Genomic DNA, 21,529 nt, shown 5'->3' on the forward strand with positions numbered 1-21,529 from the left:
TTGGTTTAGCCGTGGCCATGTTTGCCACGGCCTCCTGGCCCTCTGCCAACCGGTGCTGCTCCAGGAGAAACAAGTTGTACAATTGTTCCTCCTGCACCTGCTGGAAGGCTAACAAAGGCGCCCGCGCAGGCTGCACCTCCGCCATGGCGGCGTTGTAGCGTGCACAGGAGGCACTGGAGCCGGGGGGGGGGGGGGGTGTCATCGGAGCCCGTCTCCATCGTGGTCTCGTCCTCATCATCGGAGACCTAGGGCGAGCTGGCCCGCAAGCCGGCCTTGACCTGCCTGGCACGGCGGCTCTGCCAGGCGTCGGCAAGGGCAGCCACAGTGTGCTTCATCTCCGTGGAAAGGTTCTCCCACAGAGCTTCGCGCCTGCAGTCATGATGGATGCGGTGCAAGGGAGAAGGATGGGGAGTGGCTTGTGTGGTTGGTGTGGAGTTAGCAAGGTGTGGCCACCTTTATATAGCAGATTCCAGTGAGGCGAGGCATCCAGGTGCGTCAATTTGCGGCGCCGGAGTTGATTTCTCGACCGGCGAGCCTGGTTAATGCCGACATACGGACGGACAACAACATTGAACAGGCGTGGTAGATATCCGTACAGTCACGCGTCTCCGGCATTGAACATGCGCGGACAGCGGAGACGCGTCGCGGTCGGCGCCCTCGACTGGCGCACCACTACAATGGCGGAGGCAGTAAGAGGGCGCGTTTGCCCTGAGCTGTCTTCAATGTTGAGCGGTGCTCTATAGTGGCATGAATGCGAGCAGTTGCCACCGGGCGGGAACATGCGCGGGAGAGGGAGTAGGGGTTTTGGTGGGCCAGGGCATTCAGAAGCGGGCTTGGGATCGGTCCGGACTCCCGCAAAGCCCCCCACCCCACCCCGTTTGTCTCTGGTTTGCGGGAGAAATCGCGTCCGGACCGCCCCGCGAACCGATACAGGACTTCGTTGGATGGCCTCCGCGGTCCGGATAGTGCAGTCCAGACGATTGCGGGAGGTTTGCGCCCTTAATAGGGTCTGTTTTGTAGGAATGAGGAGACATTACAAAATTAAAGAAATATTCAAATTTGGCACCGGATCCACATACTTTATCGAGCTACTATAGTGTAGCAATTCTGGAAGTTTGAATCCAAGCAATAGAATGCAATTTCTAACGTTGATTAGACTCATCTGATCGCCCAGGATGCTTGGATTCATGGCTACAGTACAAAGCACATTTTTCACTATGTCATTCTAGAAACATCTTTGTTTAGGCTCCCTCAAAGCTTTATTAAGATGCCTGAATGTTTACAGGAATGAATACAAGGTTGCGGGGCTGGCCCAACCACACATGGCAACCGAATCCCTAGGGATAAAGCAAACTTTGCGAGATTATGAGCCTCGACATTTGAGGTTCTATACTCATGACTAAAGCTCACTGTATTTATGAATAGTCATTAGTTTCATCTCCTTGTGTCACACCGAGGACCAAAAAAGCCAGTGTGTTTCCTATCTGGCACCACAGATGCACTAAGCTTGTTGATTTTGTAGCCTCCTCGCAGCAAGGCTAGGGGAGCAGCGTTGGTTGCATCCAGGAGGAGCACCCGTGTGGGACCCACTGCGGGCAAGTATGCCTCTCTTCCACCCCGTCCTCTTGATCCACTACCTCTCTTTGTTTTTGAATTTTGCACTGAAATTGTGGGGTGTGGATAAAAAAGATACAGTGATTACTGGCGGGGACGATGACAATGAAAACTGGCCAGGGATCTAGGACAGTGGATGCATTGAGCTCGAGGTGAAGATCAGCCACTCCATCCACGATCACTTTTTTTGCTTCTTTTTGTGGAGATGATTTCAATACTCTTTATCAATATGATGTTAGAACCAAGATGTATGTGCCACTCGCTCCATCAAGTGTGTAATGAACTAAATTCCTGGTTTATCCTGGCTCCTTATTGCTTAACATGCCTATGATGCAATAATACTACATAGTATAAAAATAAAAATGAAAGGGACGCCTCCCACCCGGCACCGCCAAGCTTCCACTCAGGCTGCGCCATAGTGAAGCGCCTCAACCGGTAGTATTGTAGGAAAGGCACGAAATTCCTTCAGTTGGAAGGGAGCAGAGCTTCAATGTAGGGCCTACCATACTAAGGCAAAGAGTGTGCAATTCTCCCTAGTCGGAATGCAGTGGAGACTCCACCGTATAGGTGATACCCTTCATTTTTCCAGCGAACTACCCTTCTCTTCCAAATAAATTAGGCGCGTCTCTTCTTTGCTCTTCACTTAACACATCAATGTGGGGAGAGAGATTCTCATTTTTAGGTTTCTTATTGCGGCCATGGCTATCACCGAAGGGCAACCACAGTGCGAGGAACAGAAGCATCAGGTGGATACTACAAGATATCTATAAAGGGCAAAAGAATTCGCTTTGGTTTGCTCCAACATTTCAAATACAATGCTACTAGAGTATTTCTTCAGGAGATTCATCTGCTTTTCCATGCCAAGAATTAGAGTAAACTTCATAGTGACTTGTGAGATTATATAGAGGGTGCAAGCATAATAAAAAAACAAGTTGATGCCATTCATGTACAATGTGTGCCAGATCCTTCACGCTCATCAACTTATTATCAGGTCATCCTACGTACTGTCATGATTAATTGGTGTCCGGCCTTGATCATGCTAAATAGCAATGGGAACCGGCTGCACACCCATGCGTGAAGGGTGAGAGGCACAAATCATTGATGTAGATCATGCAGCTGTTATACTCGCACCAACAAATATCTAAGGTTTCCTTGATATTTTTACCCGTTTTGCCCTTCACATAGTGTTGGGGATATTTCCCTGCACTATGAACCGGCAGGAGGAATGACCTGGCCTAGAGCACGTCGGCTCATGGGTTGCTTCCACCTGACGCATCTCTAACGCGGCAAATGGCCCGGTAGATTTATGGGCCAGCTTGCAATGACACTTGATGGGCCGGCTTGACGAAGGCCCAAAGATGGAGACTCCTTACTTGGGGAACAAGTAGAATAGGATACGGTTGTCTCAAAAAAAAGTAGAATAGAATACGGGTCATAGTACGACCCGGACTTTGTTATAAAACTTGGGGACTCAACCTATTATATAAAGGGGAGCCACTGGGACGAAATGACTAAGTTACAATCATCAAGAGCTAGGTTAGCAAATCCGCATCCTTGTGATCGAGATTTCAGCAATATCAATCAAGCAGGAAGTAGGTCTTTACCTTTATCGTGAGGGGCCAAACCTGGGTAACTCGTGTCCTTCATTTCCCGATCAATCCCTCTCAAGCGACCTCCTAGTTGCGATGGCCTCCACACTTAGTCCTTTCACAAGGGCATCCGTCGTGACAATACCACGACACATAGTGAGATATCGGCATGAATCTCCATGTTATATCTGTTAAGATTTAGTTAATTAGTTTAATTAAAGGGAAATCCCAGCTTTTCCAAACCGACGTGCGGTTTCTCCCCCGATGGGTCACGTCCTAATGTAACGGACGCGTCCTTCTAATCTTGCCTCTTGTAAGCGTCGCGACTGTGCGACGTGTCCCCTCTGGACATATAAATATGTACATCATTGCAGTCAATTAATAGAGATCATTTTACTGTTCAACCACAGTTTCTTTACACGTTATCGGCACTGGTAGTCTCCCCACGAGAGCGACAGGCCACACACAGAACTCGTCGGAGAAGATACTGGAACGGTGAGGATGTCATCCCTCGCCTCCCTTCTCCTCGGTCTTCTCTGGGAAGAGGGTCGCCGTCACTTCCTTGCCGAGCAGCGCCGCCGGTTCGTCCGCCATCGATGGGGGGCACCACCACAAGTGTCCGGCCTCGGTATTAACCGCCGCCAGAACTTCGCTGGAGGACGCCACCATGCCGCGGCCGTTGGTCGACGCCGTCGCGTCACGCCGGTGAACCGACGCCTGGCCACGCCGGTTGACAACCGCCAGGGTCTGGACCCAGGGCTTGTCGTCGGACCGAGTGTCCCTCCAGCGCTGAACGCCGAGATGGGCGTGCCAGGACCTGCAGTTGCCGCCGGCACACGCCTGCCGTCACCCACGCCGGCGGAGGAGGAGGAACGGGTGATAGTCATCGACGTACCTGCACGCGGCTATAGTCCGGCTCCGACGCGCGTCGCCGGCGCCGGGGGCGATGGCCTCGTCTTCATCCCGACTCCAGGACGGGCCATGGCCACCGCGGGCGCGGTCACCGCTGCCGGAGCAAGTGGCAGCGCCGGGCCAGGACTTGGACAGAACGATGCGGGGAAGAGTAGCGCCCCATGGGCGTTCGGGCCCTCCCCTGCTCCTCCTGGCGAGGAGCACTTCTTCCTCTTCGGCACCGGTGGGATGCCTGCCACGGACATCGCCGGAACGAGCGGCAGCGCAGGTCCTCCCAACACCGGCGCGAGCCACCGTCTCCCCTTCATCCGCTCCGTCGCCGCCGTTGACCGTCGTCCTGGACGTCGTCCAGGAGCGTGGGATCCGGCATCGCTCGGACTCGCCAACGGACTCTAGAATGGAGTGGACATCCCTGACTACAGCCCCTCGTCGGACGAGGAGGACTCCCTTCCTTCGCCGCCGGCGACTCGCGGGTGAGCGCGCGTACGGCGCGGCGGCAGGAACAGAGGAGGGTGCCGCTGCATGGGATGGGGATCGGGGGCGGTGGGGGAAACCCTAACCGTCGACTACTTTTATTCAGCATTAAAGCGGTGTCGGGCCTGTTGGGCTGAAAGGCTTGATGGGCTGCGACCTAAGCCTCGTTCTGAGCCGCAGTACTGTAGCAGTGGGCTGTGCTACTGGTTTGGGTCTCCCTATATGCGACCCAGGACCATTTTTTCGTTTTTCTTTTTCTGTTTAGTTCTTTAACTAGCAGTTTGAAGTTGTGACTAGTTATTTAGTAATTTGTGCAAATTACTATATTGTATTATTCAGTAATTAGTGTGTATTACTGTATTGTACAAGTACAATGTATCTCAACGTATATGTTCCGGCAATTTATCAATTGCTATATGTTGATCAATATACATGCATTGTTTTATTTACAACACAATTAATTTGCTATGAGAGTAAATTAATAAGCATGATGATTGCATGCAGGATATGGCTGACATATCTAAAAAAGAGTTTGCTGAACTTGCCGTCGATGGTTCTAACTATTTGACATGGGCAATGGATGTCAAAATCAATTTGACGGCCAAGGGACTCAATTCCTCTATAACCACACCTGCCCAAGGGACTGCATCTGTAATAGACATAATAAGGTATTCAGCGTTGCACTTCATTCGACATCATCTTCACCCTGACCTAAAGACAGAGTATCTGATGGAGGAGAGCCCTATGACACTCTGGAACTCCTTAAAGGAGAGGTATGATTAGCAAAGGGCGGTGATGTTGCCTGAAGCGCAACGGGAATGGGCACTAGTCCGATTCCAACACTTTATGTCTGTAGCTGCATACAATTCTGCTGTTCATAAGATCAACTCCAAGTTGAAATTTTGTAATAGTGCAGTTTCTGATGCTGATCTTATTGAAAAGACGTTTTCTACTTTCCATCCTTCTATGAGGATACTTGCTGAACAGTATCGTCATCAAAAGTATAAGAAGTATTCTGAGTTGATTTACTCGCTGCTTCAGGCAGAGAAGCATAATGAGCTTCTTGAGAAGAACAATTTGGCTCGTCCAACAGGAACGATGCCTCTGCCTGAATCACACTTCAACTCTAAGAATACTCAAAAGTTCAATGGTTCCAAAAAGAACCGTAGGACATTCAATGGGAAGTGGAAGCGTAATGAGAAGCAGAATAAATATGGTGTCCAAAAGGGAAAAGGTTCTTTCAAGAAGAATGAAAGGGCTAGCAACAGTGGTTGCTTCAGGTGTGGTTGTAAGGAACATATTGCAAAGAAGTGTGACGCTTCAAAGCATTTGGTGGAATTGTACCAACAGTCACTTGGAAAGGGCAAGAAGGCTCAGGGGAACCAGTATGAAGCACACTTCACTGGAAATGAAGATGGTACCCCTACGGTTGATGGTTCTCGAGATGATTCTCTGAACATGGACAACCAGGAGCAGAATCAGCAAGTGGAAGATCCAATACTAGATGTCGATGACATGCTAGTGGAATTTGGTTCTACTGACATATATGGAGACCAGATTTAGTCTCATTTGTCTAAGTATTGTAATGATGTTATTAGACATATTACATGTGTTGTAAAATAAGTTATGTCCTTAGACATAATGTGTTAGCTATGTCGTGTGACATAGGGCTTGTAATAAGTACAAGACATATATAGTTTGTAATGTATGTATTGATTCTATAAGAGTTTGATTATATACTGAACCTTGTTCTTTTACTCTATAGAACTTCAAGGAATAATACAATGGAGGAGGAAATGTGTTTAGTGGATAGTGCATCTACTAACACGATACTTAGGGAGATGAAGTATTTCCAGACACTCAAGAAGAGTAATGGAAGTGTCATGACAATTGCTGGCCGAGACACGGTAATTGTTGGTTCTGGTCAAGCTACAATTACACTCCCTATGGGTACTAAATTGATAATTTAGGATGCTCTTCTATATCCAGATTCTACTCGTACCTTGCTGAGTTTTAAGGATATCCGCAAAAATGGTTTCCATGTGGAAACTAATGAAGAGAGTGGGGCTGAATGCCTACTCATAACTCAACAAAAGGGATTTCGAAAGGAAGTCCTTGAGAATTTGCCTTCTCTATCTTCTGGGTTGTATTATACATACATTAAACCAGAGACGCATATGGCGTACAAGATAGTTTTTCAGAATCTTGATAAGTTCAAGATTTGGCATGGTCGCCTGGGACATCCTGCTATCGGGATGATGCGAAAAATTATTGATGGTTCTGTTGGACACAACATAACGGATAGAAAGTTCCCAAAATCATCGGATTTTGTATGCACAACATGTGCAACTGGGAAGTTGATCACAAGGCCATCTTACGTGAAATTAAAGGATGAGCCACTTAATTTCCTTGAGCGCATTTAAGGAGATATTTGTGGTCCAATACAACCGTTATCTGGACCATTCAGATATTTCATGGTCCTAATTGATGCATCAACGAGATGGTCAAATGTGTGTCTACTGTCAACAAGGAACCATGCTTTTGCAAAGCTAATTGCTCGGATCATTAAATTGAGAGCAAATCATCCTGAGCATAGGATAAAAACCATCCGAATGGATAATGCTGCGGAATTTAGTTCACGAGCATTTAATGATTATTGCCTAGCTTTGGGCATTTCTGTAGAGCACTCAGTACCTTATGTACATACCCAGAATGGTCTTGCGGAATCACTTATCAAGAGGATCAAGTTGATAGTAAGACCGCTCCTGCAAAATAGTAATCTTCCAGCTTCATGTTGGGGTCATGCAGTTTTACATGCTGCTGAATTGATACAAATTCGACCAACTGCATATCATACGGTCTCCCCGTTGCAGTTAGTATGTGGAAACCAGCCAAGTATTTCACATCTGCGGCAATTCGGTTGCGCGGTATATGTACCGATCTCACCACCGCAGCGTACATCAATGGGCCCTCATAGATGAATGGGGATCTATGTGGGGTACAATTCTCCGTCAATCATTAAGTACCTGGAGCCCCTGACAGGGGATTTATTTACAGCTCGGTATGCTGATTGCATTTTTGATGAGGACAATTTCCCGGCATTAGGGGGAGAGAATAACCATAAAGAATGCCGTGAAATAGATTGGGATGTGAAAGGCATCCAGTCCTTAGATCCACGTACGAATGAATCTGAACTGGAGGTTCAGAAGATTATAAATTTGCAAAATATTGCAAATAATCTGCCAGATGCATTTACTGATTATAAATGTGTCACAAAATCAAATGTTCCCGCTATGAATGTGCCAGAGAGAGTGGATGTGACCCATAGATCTACTCAGCCACCCAAGAGGGGGAGGAATCTGGACACAAAGGACAAGGCTTTGCAAAAGCGTCCAAGGGGAATGAGGAATCCTCAAAAAGTAAATGCAAGTCAACAAGATGTTGATATTCAACCTAGGGTTGAAGGACACCTGAAGGATGTTAGACATCCAGAACCCAACACGAGTGTGCACACAAATTTTGGTGTTGGGACATCGGAAGACCTTGATCCAATTGTTGAGGGAAATCACGAAGGATCAAAAGGTATTGATGAGATATCCATTAATTATATTGATTCAGGAGAATCATACAATAGAAAGACTACAGTTGTCGACATTTATTTCGCCTCTAGAATTGCAGAAGGCCTTGATTTGGATCGAGAACCTAAGTCCATGGCGGAGTGCATGAAGCGCTCAGACTGGTCCAAATGGAAGGCAGCAATTGAGGACGAATTGCGCTCGCTCATAAAAAGAGGGGTATTCACTGCAGTAATACCCACTCCTCAGCATGTGTTCCCTGTGGGAGCAAAGTGGGTTTTCGTTCGTAAGAGGAACGAGAACAATGAGGTGGTGAGATATAAGGCGAGGCTTGTAGCACAGGGGTTCACGCAGAGACCCGTCATCGATTATGATGAAACATATTCTCCTGTTATGAGTGGAACAACGTTCCGATATTTAATATCACTGGCAGTGAAAATGAATTTGTCTATCCAACTGATGGATGTTGTGACTGCATATTTATATGGGTCACTGGATTCAAATATTTATATGAAAGTTCCTGAGGGAATGAAGCTTCCGAATCCAAAGGCTAATCGCAACATGTATTGGTAAAGCTTCAGAAGTCATTATATGGCTTAAAGCAGTCGGGAAGAATGTGGTATAACCGACTGAGTATATTCCTTCTTCAGAAGGGTTACTCAAACAACAGTGATTTCCCATGTGTGTTTATTAAGAAATCTAAGAATGGATTTTGCATTATTTCTGTGTATGTGGATGATCTGAATATCATTGGGACTACACAAGAAATACATGAGGCAAGTAATCATCTTAAGACGGAGTTTGAGATGAAAGATCTGGGTAAGACTAAATTTTGTTTGGGCTTACAACTTGAACATCTTCCTTCAGGAATACTTGTTCATCAGTCTGCTTATATCCAAAAGATTCTTGAGAAATTCAATATGGATAAAGCGTATCCATCGAAAACACCAATGGTTGTTAGATCTCTTGATAGAGATAAAGACCCATTTAGACCTAAGGGTGATGATGAATAGGTATTAGGACCCGAGTTTCCTTACCTCAGTGCTATTGGAGCACTAATGTATCTAGCAAACTGCACCAGGCCTGATATATCATTTGCAGTAAATTTATTGGCTAGATTCAGTGCATCACCAACAAAGAGGCATTGGGTTGGTGTGAAGAACATTTTCAGATATCTTCAAGGCAGCAAAGATCTTGGTTTGTTCTATCAGAAAAATCAAGATAAAACCATGGTGGGATATTGTGATGCTAGATACCTATCGGATCCCCATAATGCCAGATCACAGACTGGTTTTGTCTTCTTGAGTGGAGGTACGGCCTTTTCTTGGAAGTCGACAAAACAAACTCTGGTGGCTACATCCATGAATCATTCTGAAATTATTGCTTTGTTTGAAGCATCATGTGAATGTGCATGGATTTGCAGAATGATTAACTTTATTGAAAGTTCAAGTGGGATTGGATCATTGGAATCACCCACTATTATCTATGAAGATAATGATGCATGTATTACACAGATGCAAACAGGTTATATAAAGAGTAATGTTTTGCAAAGGAAACCGGGGGAGTTATTTAATCCCCATGAGTTACAGGAAACCGGGGAGATAAATATTTTGCAAAGGAAATCATGTGACAATCTTGCCGATTTGTTTACAAAGTCATTACCAAGTTCTTTATTTCAGAAGTACATCAATGGAATTGGTATGAAACGACTTCGGGACTTGCAAAGTTCAGGGGGAGTGTCTCCCTGAATGATAATCTGTTTGTGATCCTCGGATCTTTGATATTGCACTCTTTTTCTTTATAAGTTTTTCCTAAATGGTTTCTTATGGAAGGTTTTTAATGAGGCAATAGTAATACATGCATTATGATATGTCGGTTTCTCCTAATTTTCCCACTGAGTTTTTGAAAGGAGTTTAGATGGCATATTGTACATATCTCCTTATATTTTTCCTATAGGGTTTTTGGAGGAGACTGATCATGATGATGATGATGGTGATGGTGATGATGATGTTTACAAGAATAATGAAAGCAGGGATTAGGGGGAGTGTTAAGATTTAGTTAATTAGTTTAATTAAAGGGAAATCCCAGCTTTTCCAAACCGATGTGCGGTTTCTCCCCCGATGGGTCACGTCCTAATGTAACGGACGCGTCCTTCTAATCTTGCCTCTTGTAAGCGTCGCGACTGTGCGACGTGTCCCCTCTGGACATACAAATATGTACATCATTGCAGTCAATTAATAGAGATCATTTTACTGTTCACCCACAGTTTCTTTACAATATCATTGACATAGGACTTTGATGTGCAATACTTAGATATATCTAGATATGCCCTAGTTATTGCACATCCAAATGACTCAGTCAAACATAAAACTCAAAAAGAAAAAGGAAAATACCCGCACGGATCTCCGTGTAATATCAATGCAATATTTAGGGCACATCTAAGATGTGCTTTAGCAAAACTGAAAAAGTATTTTGCTAATTTTGGTCATGCTTAATTCTTCATATATATATATATATATATATATATATATATATTGTATTTTGTTGACTAGATTTGCTTGAGTTTGAGGTCATCGGTCGGGCCCATTATTTTTTCCTCGTGTTCTGCCTTTGTTTGGAGTGACTCGAATCTGTCCTAGATACCACGTTGGCCGCACCGTACACAACTGGAATCTCCTCACGAACAAATAAAATATCCATGTTCGATTGTGATTTTGGAGTAAAATTGATCGGCCGTCCGAGTCAGCTCCACCCACTAGCAGGAGCAGGAGCGGTCACATCTTTATCCTTTTCTGTCCTTGGATGGAGATCATAACGCGCGATCATAACGGCACACCTATACGTTGCGTGGCGCGTCATCATGTTGTGTAATGATCGGCAGGGTTCTCGGTCTTTAATACAGTAGAGACTCGCAACAACGATACCAGTTGGCGCTCGTACCGGGGGAAGGCCGCAACCTCTCGCTCAACGGCAGCACCGAAGCTGTCACATCGCCATTCCTAATCACAGTCGTCCGTCCGTTTGCTGTGCTTGTCTGCTGCAGTAGCTAGCACTCGCCGGTGCGCGCACGCCACGGGCGGCGAAGCATCAAGAATTACGAGCCGGCACGCACGGCCGCGTGGGGATCGGCATCGATCGATCACGAGCGAGGACGTCGATCGATGTAGAGCAACCAGGCTACGGTTCAAGTTTGGCCTTCTGGTTTTCCTGCTCTTACGATGCTTGGTCACTTGTCTTCCGGAGCGTCGCATGATCTACGTGCTGGTTCTGCATTGATATGTAAATGGAGATCGATAGACTCTGCTACATGTGTCGGATTCTGCCAGAATTTTTTTATTTAACGGATTTGCCTGGTGTATTGATTAATAAGAGAGGAGTAGAGAGTTTATTACAACAACCACACATCTTTATCAGTGTCTAGGGATTTTCTTGGCCATAATTTTCTTATGACTGCATTGCATGCCAAATTTCAGTGCCATAGTGTGCCTAGGAATTTTCTTGCATTATTAAGCATATTATTAATTTTCTCAGAAGAATAATTTGCCTGCCTGGGTTATAGAGCAGTCGAATTACGATGAATAGATGGATGGGCAACTCGGTCAATCAACAAACAGTCTTAGTTCAGTCAATTTGTTCGTCGCAACGAGGAAAAGTTTATGCTATGCAGAATAGTTCATCAGTAAAGGGCGGGAGTAGGGACTACATACATTGCACGCCATACTGTAGGAGTGATGCACTATTCATTCGGTTGGAAGGGAGTAGAGCTTCGATGTAAGGCACCACATACTCACGCAAAGGGCGTGCAATTCCTTCTAGTCGGAAGGCAGTGGGGACTCCCTTGATTTTCCAGCGAGCTACCTGTTTCTACCAAATAAATTAGGCGTGTGCGTCTCTTTTCTGCTCTTCACTCAACACATCTAGGAGAAAAGAGTGTTTTCCCGTATTTTCTATCGCAGCCATACATACCGGAGGAGGGCAACCGGATTGCGAGGAACAGAAGCATCACATGGATACTGCAACATAAGTGTAAAAGGGACTAGAACTTGCTTTGGTTTGCTCCAACATTTCAAACACAACGCTAAGGTTTTTCTTCGGTAGACTCATCTGTTCTTCCATGGCACGAATTAGAGTAAACTTCGCAGTGACTTGCGGGATTATATATAGGGTTCAACGTGCAAGCGTTCAAGAAAAACAAGTTGATGCCATTCATGTACAATGTGTGCTAGCTCCTTGGCGCCTCGTCGACTTATTTTCAGGTCATCCTACTGTCATGACTAAATATGTGCTTCGGCGATCCGGCGGTGCACCCATGCCAGAAGGGTGAGGCATGCATCAGTGGATCATGCAACTGCAGCAACAAATATCCGAGATTTCCTTTATAGTTTACCCGTTTTGCCCTTCACAATAGTGGCAGATCGGTACGTCCTCGTCGTGGCGTTATCCAAATCTGACCAAATTGTCGGCCTTGTACTGATCCGCAACGACAACAAAACGGGAGCCCCATCCCGCTCGCACCCGGGGAAGGCTGCACCCTCATCACGTACGGCCCCGCCACCGGCAAAAACGGAGACACACCATCAGTCGGCATTTGCTTTCTTGCTTCCCCACTTCCTGAGCACCGCAACGCCAGCAGAGGTCGGGGCTCGCGCGGCTGCACAGTCCACAGCGCACGGCGGCGGAGTGGAGTCGAGCTAGCTGGTGGCGATGGGGATCCACCTGCTGGCGTTCGCGGGGGCGAGGATGTTCGTGCAGGTGTTCCAGGTCTCGGCGCCGCTGCTGTGGCCGCTCAACCTCTGGCTGCCGCTCGCGCGCCGCCTGCCCGAGGCCTGCGCTGTCGCCCGCGCCGCGCTCGCCGCCCACGTCTCCTGGCTGCGCCGGGCGTGCCGTCCCGGCGCCCCCGTTTGGAGCCGCCGGGACGACGGTGTCTACCGCCGGGCGGTGCTCGACGTCGCCTACTACTGAGAGTGAGACGCTGGAACCGTTCGAGACTTGGAGGCAGTAGCAGGGATGCCAATGATTAATTTTTCTCAAGTAAATTAGAATAGTGGTTAATTTCAGTTTATTCCCTTTTTTAGTATATTTTGGTTTTCTTCTCTTGGGCTAGCTAAATTAGCTGCATGCTGCATGCTTGTGTCTTCCGAGCAATGCCTGGTCTGAGTGTGGGTTGTAAACTTGTAATTAACCAGGATTCGCAAGTACTCCCTTCATAAATTAATATAAAAGTGTTTAGATTATTAAAGTAATGATCTAAACGCTTTTATATTAGTTTACGCAGAAAGTACTCCCCCCGTTCCTAAATATTTCTTTTTATAGATTTTAAATGGACTATCACATATGGATGTATATAGACATATTTTAGAGTGTAGATTCATTCATTTTGTTCTGTATATAGTCATTTGTTGAAATCTCTAGAAAGACAAATATTTAGGAACGGAAGGAGTAGTATAAGTGACTTGTTCATCAATGCTTCTCATGCGGAATTTTGGTGACCATGAATACAGTGGAATGCTAGTTGCCAACGGCGATTTCCAGACCGGTCCACTGAAAGCGCTAGACTACGATATGCTTCCCGTGCATTTTTATCCACACAATTGAGATATAATGAAGACCGACATTATAAGTGGGAACACTATTTTTTTTCCAAACCAGTAAAATGCCGGAAGGAATTAGTGAATTACCACCACCACTATTGTGTTGATTCACAATTAGAACACCAAGCGAGAATTATTGTAGTAGAATAGTGGCTAGGAGGATTAGAAAGGGCATTATGGAATTATGATTTTCCCCATGATTAGCCAAGTCAAGGGATTTTTAAAAGAACGGCAAAGTTGGTACTCTCTCCGTCCCAAAATTAGTCTCATTGATTTAGAACAATTTTGTACTTATTTTGTTTTAAATCAGCGACACTTGTTTTGGAACGAAGGGAGTATTTCGCTTGTTGTGATGAGCTTGCGTAGTCTGATTTCCCTCAAAGTTGAAGGTCTTGATGCAATATAGACGAGCTTGCGTAGTCTGATTTCCCTCACACACACAAAAAGGAAAGCATGACGAGTTACGGGAATTCAGCCCAATTGCTTTCCTATGGTTCTGTAGTATTGTGGCGACTGGCGAAGTGCTTAGTGAAGTAATTAAGGCTGATTTCATTCGCGGAAAAAATATTAAGGCCAATTTCTTGTTTGCAAAAACAAAAAATCCAAGTACATTTGCTCCTCATTGTCTCATTACTGATAGTGCGTTGATCGAATGCTTTCATTATCTGAAACACTACACAAGGAAAATTTGCCCATATAAGTTACATTTATCCAAGACTTATGATCGTCTGGATCGAGCATTTTCGGAGAAAACAATTTTAATGTTGGGTTTCGCTTAGCGGTGGGTTGGCTGGATTATGGCCTATGTAATCTTGGGGACATGTGATCAAATTAATGGATTCATGCTCAAGTTACCATGTCAACCCATAGTCAAAGACAAGGTGGTCGGTACTCTCGTTTTTATTTTCTGTTTTATGGTTGGCGGGCTTTCACCCAAGGTAGTATCGGCTGATCATATTTTTCCCGTGCGAAAATGTCATTGAGATTCTGGTAAATCTCATCTCCTGTTCGCGATGGATGTTCTTGCGTTAAGGCGCAATGGCTGTATGGATAAAAAGAACAAAAAGTGCAGTATTCCAATGGTCAAGTGTGCGGAGCATAGGGCAAGAAGGATAAGACGAAAGAGAGACACCGAGGCAGATATAAAGGAGAAGATGCATTCATATCTGGGAATGTACAAGAAGTCACACGCGCCGAAAGTGATTGATCGGAGATATGTCCAGGCTACTATTTGCGCATTTCTTGGAAGGCTGCTCATCGATGCATCTCCATTTACAAGAGTTTTCATGATGTTGGGTATGTCGTCTTTGTTCAGAACAAGGCACATACGATGGCTTAGACGGAGTGCCTTGATACCTATCTTTGTGGTTTTTGCTAGTTCTTTCTCAATTAACCAAGCTTATAAGGTTTTGGATTTACTCTAAAATAATTGTAGTCTAAGCAATGGTCATGATAGTTGTTAGTAAAATCCTCCCTTCTTGCCACATAATAAACTTATGCGACTGGGGCGTATGCACCAAACCTGAAGACCCACATCCACATGCGGACACCTGAAAAATCAAATCTTAGAACAGCAACCATCGTTCCCCTTTGCCAAATCCTAATTTCTGTATGTCCGCCGGTGCAACTCCCTAGCTCGGTGTGCTCCATCCCCGCCAACAACAACCATGTTCGGTGGCAGTCCAGCTTGCGTCCCCGCTCTATCTAGTTGCCACATCTGCCCACGAGCATGCTGCTCCCTCCCTGTCGGAAACGCCCACGTTCATCGACGACTGAGCTCGCGGCACCGCCCCGCATGCTTGTCCCTGTCAGCGAGTAGACATGGAGGTTGTGGGCAGAGGAGGTTCCGGTTGAGAGGTCGACATGTATGTTGTTTGGTGCCTTTCGCTGCTGTCGGGCCATGCCATATTTTGTACCGTCGCCGGCGAGTTGGGAAGAGATGACTATGGTTTTTCTGGGCCTGTGAATTAGGGTGAGCTGAAAGTTGGTAACGATGACCTCTTTTATACTAGCCTAAATATGTTGTTTTCCCCCCCAAAAAATATGTTGCTGTTGGAAACAGTATGGAACTTTCTTTTTTGCTTGAAGGAAATAGAATGTTGCCGACTTCTCTAGTCGACTGGCCGACTCATCTCCAACTTGGCCCGGCCGACCCACCAGCTGTAGCAGGGGCCGTCACATCCTTCCCCGACCGGTCCAACCCTTTGGGATAACGGCAAGTCGAGACGTCATGTTGCTCGTCACCATGCCTATCCAGCTTCCCCGTCTCAGCGCGCGCAACTAGAATAAGGAGGTCGTTCCCGGGGAAGGCCGCAACCTCCCCGGCAAAAGCATAACCACACCAGCGCAGCAGCCACACAACGCCATTCACCAGCCATCACATTCTTTTGCTTGCCGACGCCGCGGCACCGCGCAAGCGCAGGGAGTTGGTCAGCGTCCCAGGGCTCTCGGCGATGGGGATCCACCTCCTGGCCTTCGCCTTCGTGCAGGTGTTCCAGGCCTCGGCGCCGCTGCTGTGGCCGCTCAACCTCTGGCTGCCCCGCCACCTCCCCCAGCTCTGCGCCGTCGTCTCCGCCGAGGTCGCCGCCCACGTCGCCTGGCTGCGCCGCGCCCACGCGAGGCGCCGCGACGACGACGACGAGGCCCGCCGCCAGGGGCTGCTCTACACCGTGTACTGACATATTCAGAACATACAGTTTCTTCAGTTTCGATTTTAGTCGATTTCTTCGAGCGCTAGCTGCGGAATCATGTGTGTATGTTGGTTGTAGCATCGACCTGTAAATACACTACACCAGTAGTAATTTCTGTTAGGACCGGCTGATTCTTAAGGGATTGTTCGCTCTGTTTTGCTGCAGCATCTCAAATACAAGTGTACAGTTCTTCTTCAGGAAATTCATTTGTTTTTCCAGGCCAAAGACAAGAACTGGCCAGAAGCAAACGTCCTTGTGAGATTATGGAAGGTGCATTCACGTATACAATGTACAGTACTTGTCATCTACTTGTCGGTTAAGCAAGTGTCGTGATTAACTAGAATTCAGTCAATTCGTAAAAAAGAACAAGTGTTCAGTCGCGATCATACTAAGTATATGTGCGTTGCTGAGTCAGCCACACCACCATCCTTAACTGGAAGCATGACAGACATTAATTTAGTCGACAGATCTTATGCATACTGCATAATCTGCAATTTTTATACCACCGTAACAAATATCTGAAACTACAACCGGGGTCCTCGAAATATTATTGCAAAATGTGCTAAGAAACTGATTCTATAGGTAAAGTACAGTGTGTCTGACACGGTGAAGGCTAAATGTTGACTGTCCATGGGTCTCCTCCACTATTCAACCCGATTCATCCGTTGAATGAAACAAGATGGTCCTCCTTTTTCTATTCGGAATGATGGGGTGACTTCTTAGCATTCTTAAGAATTAAGTCTTACAATACTTCACCTTCTTCTCAAACTATCAAACAGGCTGTTGGATGCTGTGAAAACCCTGAGGATGTAAGTGGCAAATAAATGGCGTCCGCAATTCCGTTTAGTTAGTTTTTGATAGCTTGATAGTTCATTTTCCTCAAACAAACAAAAAACTTTTTTGAACTATCATATCATAAGTGGACTTTAAACGAGATTAAATTGACATCCCTAGGCCGAAAAATCCTGTTGTCCTATGAAACGACATAACATGCAAGTAAGGTGGAGTCCAGCAGCATGGAGCCGCATCATACTCTACTTCTCGCCAGTACGCAAATGCCAGTGGCTTGTCAATTGCAACAGATGTGCCAAGCTATGTAGAGTTTTCTTTGCTTTGGTTTGCTCCAACATCTCAAATTTAATAGTAGAGTTTTTCTCTCTAGAGTTCAATTCACTTCCTATGCCAAGAACCAAAACAACTTTCTTCTTAGATTATATAGATGGAGCAAGTGTAAGACAGAAGAAATTGTTCAATTCATGTGTACAGTGTGTTAGCTCCTTCACTCGCGCGTACTTGTTAGTTCATCCATCTGTCATGAGTTTCTACTGTGCAGTCTCGATCATACTAAATATATATGTGCATTGGTTAATCAGTTACGCACACATGCTTGAAGCATGCCAACAGAATACCTCGCGGATAGGAAGATCGATGCATGAAAATCTGGCGGAATCCCATTCTCTCCAATACTAGGTACCGCTACATTTCCAAGTAGCGTGGAGTTCACCTCATTCATGTAGCATGGAGGGAGGGAGCAAGCATATAAAAATAAGTTAACTTCCATTTCATGTATGCAATGTGCCTGCTCATTCAATTACGCTCATCTTATTGTCGGTTCATCCCACTGTGGTGATTAACTAGTATTCAGTCAATTTGAAAAAAAGAAAACTAGTGTTCAGTCGAGATCATACAAAGTATGTGCGTAGCTGAGTCAGCTACACGGCCATGCTAGAAATTGAAGCATGACATGCATTAATATGTTCCATTATGGTTCTAGACTTCTGCGAGGGTATGCCAGAAAAGTTTGGCTTTGAAAGAAAAATTCAGAGCGCCTTATAAGAAAAGAAAGGCGAGGGTATGTTCATTTTCTGTCATTTCTATTTTTTTCATGACTATCTTGTCAAGTGGATTTGTTTTGAGCCTTAAGTCAAGTCAGAAGTTCCAAAGGACCCACTATTTTTGTCTTGTCTCTTGTGTTTGTGTTTCAAAGTGCGCACGTCTCTTTGACAATGAAACTAGTATCTTTCCTAGATCCCACTTTCACGGTACCATGAAGTACATCATTGAATTCTTCTAGTAAACATATCAAATATCTAGGTTCAATCACGATTTTAGCGTATAATAAATTGACCAGCTGTCCGTGTCAACTCGCGAGGACGATTAGTCATCCATTGGCGCTCGGCCGCCGGCAAAAAGGAAGAGAGGACGTTTGGATCAAGCTGTTAATGGGCGGCCCAATAGTAAATAGACTGACCCAAATATGATGCCAGTAAAAAAACAAGCCCAAGATAACTAACATCACAGGCCAGAAAAAAATGCGTTACGAATCATAGAGCTGAAGTCAATGGCTAGAAAATCGACTAGCCCAAATTTAAAATTCAGACAACTTACAAGTAGCTAAAGTGAGAAAGAAACTAGAGTTCAGTCGAGATGATATGAAGTACTCCCTACGTGCCAAAATAAGTGTCTCATTCACTTATTTTTGGATGGTGAGAGTATGCGTGTACCTGAGTCGGCCACACCATCATGCTTGAACTTGAAGCATGACAGGCATTCATATTTTCATGATGGGTTCTAGTAATACTCATTTGGTATTGTAGATTTTGATACATTTTAATATAAATTTTGTGAGGCACAAAAGAAAAGTTTGGCTTTGAAAGAAAAATTCAGCGAGCCTTATAAGAAAAGAAACGGCGAGGGTATGTTCTGATAAATTTCTGCCATGTTCATTCTTCATGATGGTTTTGTCGACTGGATTTGTTTTGAGTCTTGAGTGGAGTGAGAGGTCCTACTAGGACCCACTATTTTTGTCTTGTCTCTTGTGTTTATGTCTCGAGTGCGCATCTCTCTTTAACAATAAAACTGGAATCTTTCCTAGATCCCGGTTCATCATACCGTGAAGTACATCATTGGATCCTTGTAGCAAACAAATCAAAAATATCTAGGTTCGATTGTGAATTCGTGTTTTTAGAGCATAACAAATTGACCGGCTGTCCGAGTCAGCTCGCGAGGACGATTAGTCATCCGTTGGCGCTCGCACCCGGGGAAGGCCACAACCTCCCGCCCGGCCGCCGGCGAAAACCAAAACCATATCTGCAGAACAGCAGCGACAAGCCGGTCACCATTCCGAGCAATAGATTTGTCCATTTCTTGCTTGCCGGTTGCAGTAGCACTGGCCGGTAAAGCAACGAGGCGTCTAGAGCCGGCACGGGGCCGGGTGGCCGGGGATCGATAGCGAGCCGTCACCTGCCATCATGGACGTCGACATGGAGCTGTGGTCCGTCGAGACGTATGTGTGTGCCAAGTAGATGAGCCGGCTTCTTTGTTCTCTTTTTTTGCGGATAAGGCTTCTTTGTTCTTGCGATGCCCAGGCCTAATATTTGTATCTAAATATATTTCAAAGTTTAGTTTACTTCAATTTTAAAAGACGCTTACCTAGTTAATGAAATTTATAAGTACATTCGTGTAATTTTTCAAAATTGTTCATAGTATTCAAAAAAAATGTCGTGATATTTAAAATAATGTACACATGTTTAAAAATATGTTCACCAACTGTAAAAAAAGTGTTAGTGCAATTTTTAGTAAATGGCATACCATTCAAATGTTTTTACTCCTGCGAGCCGTATTATTGCCGCTGATATTAAATCAGGGACAATTAATATGGATTTGAGGGAGTATGACATTTAAAAAGATGTTCATGACTTTAAAAAAATATGTTTGATGACATTTCAAAAAATTATCATGAAATGTAAAATTTTGTTGCCGCAATTTTAGAAACAAATTCAGAACATTTAAAAAGATTGTGACGTTTAGAAGATGTTCTAACAGTCATCCAATGTTTGCACTTTTTTTAAACTGTTCATGACATGTTTGAAAAATGTTCAAACGTGTGTTTAGAAATTTCCACTGTATATTGAAAAAATATTGAATGTGCATTTTTACGAATGTTCAACATGCATTTAGAAATATGTTCAATGTTATGTACAAAAAAATTCACATGTATATTTGAAAAAAGAAAAAAATCCCGATGAAAATTATTAGAGGAAACACACAAAAAGGGAAAAGCCACAAATAAACTTCTATAAATAATCCTAGAAACTTCCCAAAACTGAGGGATGCACTGAATGCGTCAGGGCTATTTACATTGACCTTGTTTCAAAGATCTCCTCAAGACAAAGACGATAGTAAAAAACAGATATGAAATCGAACATTTGGTTCAAAATATATTATCATTTTTGTATTTTGCCTAAAACTAAACACATAGATTTGTTATGTGAAAGAATGAGATGTAGAGGGTGGGTTGATTTTTTATAAATTATAGTGTTGCTTTTGAAAAATCTTGTAGCGCAACTTATGACCAAAATCTGGCTGTTTCCGTTTCATTCAATGGCCCAAAAGCTATAGGTGCACCCGGTGCACAGATTCAGCTGGTGCACTGGATACATTCTCCATGCTCGTAGTGATTTGCACTAGATACAAGTTTCTACGGTCTACATAAATCCCACGTCTAAGTACTAAATAAGCCTAGACGAGAGAGGGGGGGGGGGGCACCTCTCTCCATCAGTTCAGACTACGCGAGGCCGGGGGGGGGGGGGGGTTGTTGAAGTATATATATTGTCCGCATCTCTCCATCAGTTCAGACATTTTGATGAGTGGACTGAAGCACGAATTCAATATATATTATTCATACAATATATATAAAAGTATATAAAAATGAATCTCGATTCTATTAAAACTTTCTTACAGGTGCAATGCATGGGAGGATTCTCAATTCCTTGCACTACTATACTGAGTAGATTACCGGTTTTCTCAAAAAAATAGGTGTGTGTAATTGAGCGAATGAATTACAATGTATAGTTGGACGGGAAACTCAAAGTACAACAAGTTAGTTCATCAAAAACCAGGCAGGGCACATACTATACGTAATAGGAATACTCAATACATGTACGGTACATGTATCCTAGGCTATTTGTACTGAAGATACACGTAGGAGGGGTGTTGTACTCGCTTTGGTTTGCTCCAATATCTCATATACAAACCCTATAGAGGTTTTCTTCAGAAGATTCATCTATTTTTCCCATGGCAAG

The 21,529-nt window shown here is 44.7% G+C and overlaps 2 protein-coding genes across 2 annotated transcripts; both read left to right on the forward strand.

Annotated features, from left to right (window-relative positions):
* Nucleotides 1–12,695: 12,695 nt before the first annotated feature.
* LOC147987123 (uncharacterized) lies at nt 12,696–13,362 on the forward strand. The gene has a single exon (XM_087545135.1). The coding sequence runs from the start codon at nt 12,869–12,871 to the stop codon at nt 13,124–13,126; it is 258 nt and encodes an 85-aa protein (XP_087401261.1). The 5' UTR covers nt 12,696–12,868; the 3' UTR covers nt 13,127–13,362.
* Nucleotides 13,363–16,057: 2,695 nt separating this feature from the next.
* Nucleotides 16,058–16,602, forward strand: LOC147987124 (uncharacterized). Its single transcript, XM_087545136.1, has one exon. It carries the CDS (start codon nt 16,209–16,211, stop codon nt 16,431–16,433), a length of 225 nt encoding a protein of 74 aa, XP_087401262.1. The 5' UTR covers nt 16,058–16,208; the 3' UTR covers nt 16,434–16,602.
* The last annotated feature ends 4,927 nt before the right edge of the window (nt 16,603–21,529 follow it).

Source organism: Triticum urartu, chromosome 2A, assembly GCF_056163025.1.
Source record: "Triticum urartu cultivar PI428250 chromosome 2A, HENAU_Tu73, whole genome shotgun sequence".
Lineage (NCBI taxonomy): Eukaryota > Viridiplantae > Streptophyta > Magnoliopsida > Poales > Poaceae > Triticum > Triticum urartu.